The sequence below is a fragment of the Sinocyclocheilus anshuiensis genome, unplaced genomic scaffold (assembly GCF_001515605.1).
Source record: "Sinocyclocheilus anshuiensis isolate Anshui unplaced genomic scaffold, SAMN03320099.WGS_v1.1 scaffold1570, whole genome shotgun sequence".
NCBI lineage: Eukaryota > Metazoa > Chordata > Actinopteri > Cypriniformes > Cyprinidae > Sinocyclocheilus > Sinocyclocheilus anshuiensis.
Window position 1 is genome coordinate 177,963 of NW_015546153.1, and position 5,729 is coordinate 183,691.

General features: G+C 42.5%; 2 protein-coding genes across 2 annotated transcripts in view; one reads left to right on the plus strand and one right to left on the minus strand.

The window, feature by feature from the left end:
• The first annotated feature begins 145 nt into the window (after nt 1-145).
• On the plus strand, nt 146-2,756 carry trim59 (tripartite motif containing 59). The gene is made up of 2 exons (XM_016503281.1): nt 146-206; nt 1,389-2,756. The coding sequence occupies exon 2, from the start codon at nt 1,417-1,419 to the stop codon at nt 2,602-2,604; it is 1,188 nt and encodes a 395-aa protein (XP_016358767.1). The 5' UTR covers nt 146-206; nt 1,389-1,416; the 3' UTR covers nt 2,605-2,756.
• A 1,616-nt stretch (nt 2,757-4,372) lies between these two features.
• Nucleotides 4,373-5,729, minus strand: part of smc4 (structural maintenance of chromosomes 4) — a 38,413-nt gene continuing 37,056 nt past the window's right edge. Inside the window, exon 24 of the mRNA XM_016503291.1 lies at nt 4,373-4,736. Coding sequence (XP_016358777.1) covers nt 4,578-4,736 — 159 coding nt within the window. The 3' untranslated portion in view covers nt 4,373-4,577. The remainder of the gene's footprint in view (nt 4,737-5,729) is intronic.

Here is a 5,729-nt window from a genome sequence, read left to right on the forward strand (position 1 = left end):
CACACACACACACACACACACACACACACAGTTATAACGGACATGCGGGTTTCAACATCAACTTTCCACCAATCACATTCCTCCTCTTAAGACGCAACAAGTGTTGCATTGAAGACGCGTTGAAGAGCTGTGATTGGTGGACAGCAGTGAGTGTGCGCATGCGCATGTCGTGTTGTCATTCCGCTGGACTCGCACTGCTTCTGACGGTCAGAGCGCTTATTTCTGTCTTTAATGCACTTTAACATGTTTCTACATTGTCCGAGTCCTAATCAGTTTCTAATGTTAATTACGTTGTCTTGGTAATGAGCATGTTGATGGTGTTTGAAGAACTTCTGATAGCTTTTCTGTTTCGGTGATGTCGCCTTACTCATCAATACGTCAATAAATATATTTGTGTTAAATTAATTGAAACAGAGTGCTTATATTTTACTGTATTGATATTTAGCTTGTATTAATATTGAAATAAAACATAAATAAGTTGATTAAATAATTCCCGTTGTGAACACACAGATGGGGCAAGTTGTCACAGCGGGGTTCTCGCAGAAAGCGGCTCGGGACACTTCAGTCTGTAGACACTGAACTCTCTCTCACTGGTTACACTGTGTACATACAAGCAGCACAGGCATGTGAACCAGGCTCCAGTCAGCCTTCATTCGGTCTGAAAATGTCTTGCTGGTTTGTTTAGACGGTCATAATTTTAAAAACAAAGTTATCCTTTATATAAATACAAGATTTAAGGTCTGTGACCAGAATAAAACAATCTGCACTAAAAGTCATGTATAACATAATGGTAACAAGTCCCCAATGGACCTTAAGACCTAGATTACGTCTTTTACAAAAACCTACTTTTAAAAGTACTTTTTTTTTTTTAGAAATATTTTGTCACCTGAGCAATCAGTAGGTTGTTAAATCCATTGTACAAGCCAGTGAACACTACTTCCGAGGATAGTTCACCTGATCATTCCTTCATCTTTACTCTCCCTCACGTCCTTCCAAACCCAGCAGACTTTCATTCATCTTCAAACACAAATGAAATAGTTTTTAATGAAGCCGAGTGTGAAGCAGATACAGCTGATGTGCTCTATGTTCATTTCTCTTTTACAAATGGTTTAAAGTGTCAAACAGAAGTCTCAGGCTTCATTGAAAATATCTGTGTTTTGAAGATAAACTCAAGTCTTGAAATCCCACGAAGCAGAGCGAATTCACCAATTCTTGGGTGAACAATCCCAAATCAAGCCCTGGATCAAAAACACCAACAGTTCAACATACATTTGAAATAAACTGATCTATAAAGCTTTATGAATGATACGTGGGCAGTTCTGAATATAAACCTGAGAAAGACCACTTGCGTCTTTATAAATTATTGACATCTCAATCTCTCTTTTCAGGGAAAACCGCTGCTGGCTGCATTCCCCCATGATGGATGATCTGGAGGAGGATCTGACGTGTTCGGTGTGCTACGCTCTCTTCTCTGACCCCAGAGTGTTGCCCTGCTCGCACACCTTCTGCAGGAGCTGTCTGGAGAATGTGCTGCAGGTCTCCGTCAGTTTCTCCATCTGGCGTCCCCTGCGTCTGCCGCTCAAGTGCCCCAGCTGCCGCAGCGTGGTGGAGCTGCCCACTAACGGCGTGGACGCGCTGCCGGTCAACGTCTGCCTGCGGGCCATCGTGGAGAAGTACCAGCACGAGCGACCCCCCGCCTGCCCCGAGCACCCGCGCCAGCCTCTCAACGTCTACTGCGTCCAGGACCGCAAGCTCATCTGCGGCTTCTGTCTGACGGTCGGCCAGCACCAAGGCCACGCCATCGACGACCTCCAGACGGCCTGCGTGAAAGAGCGCAGCGCCCAGAGCCGGCTGACGGAGAGTCTGCGCTGGGAGGAGGTCTGCGGTCTGACTGAACGCCTGGCGCAGGAGAAGGAATGCAGCCAAGCTTTGGTTCAGAATGACCGTGAGATCGTGTCACGGTTTTTCCAGGGCCTTGACCTCATCCTGGCTCAGAAGGAGGAGCGGTTCATGCAGGCTCTGGACCGGGCGAGCGTGCTGCTAGCCAGCGCTTACGATCCGCTCATCCAGCAGGTGAAGGACATGCAGGAGGAGCACAGCGAGCTGATGTCCCTCAGCTCCAGCGTGGAGAGCGAGGAGTGTCCGCTGGCTTATCTGGAGCAGCTGCATCAGCTGAGGGAGCGAGTGAACACTCTGATCCAGACGCCGCTGCCGGAGATCCCCAGCCTTCACGTGGCTCCGCGGGCAGAGCGCTTCTTCGAGGAGCACTGGTCTGACGTGACCATCAGAGGTCTGAGAGACGCTCCTGTTCCTGAAATCTCATGCTCGAGGACCGGCGCTCAGGCCGCTGATGGAGCTCGGCTCCGGCGTCGTCCTTCATCTCCGGCGGTCGTGGTGCTGCTGCTGCTCGTGCTGCCGCTCACAGCCCTGTGTCTACAGTCAGCGTGTGGAAGCACTCCGGGGCTTTCTGGTCTCTTTCATATAGTTTCAAGTGAACTCGCCCAGCCGCTCCAAGAGATGGGGACGTTCTTCTGCTGTCTGCTACAGAACATGAACACCAAACTAAACACCTTTATTTCTAGCTTAGGAGAAAACGCCTATTAGCATCTGCTCAGCTTTCTCAAAACACCACACTAGTGTTCAATGCTGGATGATGCAGATATTCAGCCTTCGTGAAACACGAGCTCAATGCTTTTCTGGGTCAAGCTGGTTTGTTTTTACAAACCATTTACACATATGTGACCCTGGAGCACAAAACCAGCCTTGTGTCAATTTTGTGAAATTGAGATTTATACATGATCTGAAAGCTGAATAAATAAGCTTTCCATTGATGTATGGTTTGTTAGGATAGCACAATATTTGGCTGAGATACAACTATTTTAAAATCTGGAATCTGAGGGTGCAAAAAAATCTAAATATTGAGAAAATCATCTTTAAAGTTGTTCAAATGAAGTTCTTAGCAATGCATATTACTAATCAAAAATTAAGTTTTGATATATTTACGGTAGGAAATTTACAAAATATCTTCATGGAACATGATCTTTACTTAATATCCTAATGATTTTTGGCATAAAAGAGAAATGTATAATTTTGACCCATACAATGTATTGTTGGCTATTGCTACAAATATACCCCAGCGACTTAACACTGCTTTTGTGCTCCAGGCTCACAGATATATATATACATGTGTGTTCTGCTCATTCAAGAATGAGGGCAATTATGTGCAAACACTGTAGTTCATTACAGATAGAATCCACACTGAATGCTCATCATTATTTAAAGGGGTCGTGACATGCCTTTATTTTAATGTTCCTTAAGGTTCACTTACCTATGTTAAAGCTTTGCCCACAAAAACATCAATAACATAACATCTAACATCACTGGATAGGGGAAAATTATTGCATGCGAGTGCTTTGTAAACATCCTTAAATATACAAAGCATCCTGAAGCTTTGCGATGCAGTCACGGTCAGATCCAAAACATCTGCTTCATCTTTCAACAGCAGTTTCTTTGTGAATGGATTACAAAACACTGGTGTAATCCTCGACAGGACCCATGTCTCGACCCCTTTAACATCAGCTGTTCAGAAAACCAGTGTACTTCAGTTCAGAAGAACGCGTTTACTTTAAATCGTGGTTTATAAAACAGTCTGTTACTAAAAATAATGAGCAGCTGTGTAACTGCAGTACAAGTAAACTACATTACCCATGATGCCGTCTTCCCACAGTTCCATAGACGGCACTGAGCCCGTTTTTAGACTTACTCTTGAGTAGGTACTTTTTTGAATAAGTAATTACTTCACGGCCGCAAAAAGAGTATGTTCTATATAGTATGGATGTAATCTGGAAGTACTACATTCACATCCCTACTCTTTTATGAGTACTGTGGATTCGGACATACTTCTTTTGTCATATACTGTTTTTCGTCTACTATATAGTAGAGAAGTATGTTTCGGATGCAGCCATCATGCTTGTAGATATAGGGACCACACTGACTAGATGAGCACAATTTGAGACGTCAAGACATTACGGACCTACTTTTCATCTTAACTTTAAGAACTTTATATGTACATTTCTAATTTTGTTCTACTCTTTTGTACTACTACAAATGATTACTAAAAACACTTACTGTTTGCACTGTACTTATTGTATTAAAGAGCATCTATTAGCGGTTTCAGTCATTCCTTCCTGATTTCACTGAAGTTTCAGAGAAGAATAAAGCTCTCAGAAACAGCACTCTTCCGGACTGATGCTTTCTTCTGGCTGTTTAGAAATCCATCACGTGACATTCAACTCAAACGCGAGGCGAAACATTATCAAGTGCTGATTGTGTTTTAGTTTAGACATAAGAATCACAAAATGCACAATGCCACATTTAATGTTTATTTAAAATATTAAGCTGCATGATAATATTCCATGTTATAATTACTATGTAGTATAAAACTCAATTTGATTTAAAAACAATGAAGGAATGAATGGAGCAGCACAGAATGGAGACGTATAAAAGGTTTGGAGACAGAAAGCGAGAGAAGTGATGAACAGCCAAACCATCAGAAGGAGCGAGTGATTCACAGAGTATCACGCCGTCTCGATCTCGCGCAGGACGATGGTTTTGGGGTTGATGGCCACGTTCTTGGTGGTGTTGTGTGTCTTATAGATGCCGATGAGACGGTCGGCCATCTCAAACATGTTGTTCCTCAGGGAGATGATGATGAACTGAGCGTTCTTGGTTTGCTCCTGCAATAATAATAATAAAGTTCAACAGAAACATGTTAGAATTAGCATTGCACCGATTGCCTGTATAGCTGAACTTCTTCAAATCAGCAATGGCTTTAACAATCAGTCATCCTGTTACAAGACACACTTATTCATTCATTTTTATATAATTGTGTTGTTCATTTCTTTCAGGATTACACTGAATTCAGTTTTGTCTAGGTTTATGTAGGGATGGACATTTAAGAAAAACCAGTGGTGGACAGTAACGGAGTAGCTTTACTTCGTTACTGTACTTAAGTACATTTTTCAAGTATCTGTACTTTACTGGAGTAGTTTTATTTTGAGTAACTTTTACTTCACTACATTCCAAAGCATAAGATCGTACTTTTTACATCACTACATTTCATAAAACATATCGTTACTCCTTAAAATATACAGTATCACGTGCTCCGAGACGCAGTGTCTGATTCATGAACAAACTGATTCTTTTCAATTAACCTGTTAAATCGGTTCACAAATCGCACCAAACGATTCATTCACGAATTGGAATTAAACGATTGCAGCTGTTCTCGAGTCGACAACTCACTGATTTATGGCGTTATTTTAATGACAAATGTCGAGAGCGCATTATTGTAGCGCGAAAGCACATTAATACAATGCGCGAGCGCGAATCTCCTTTGCTCTCGCACAAAACCGGACGCTCGCGCTCAGATACACGCTGCTCTCGCCCGGAGAGAGTGTGCGCACTTAAAACATGTCTCCTCTCTTACTCAAGTACTTGATTTGTGTACTTCGTCCACCACTGAGAAAAACTGGAGTTCATTAAAATCAAGCTCATTAAAAGGTGTAATTGTATATGTAAATAGATGTACAATGAAGATGTGAAATGTAAAAATGTTAAATGACCACTGCAATGTTTCAGAACATAAGACATATGTGACCCTGAAACGCTTTAAAGCTTAAGTCTATGGAAAACCATTGAAACTTTGAACGGCCATATCTACATAACGGCGC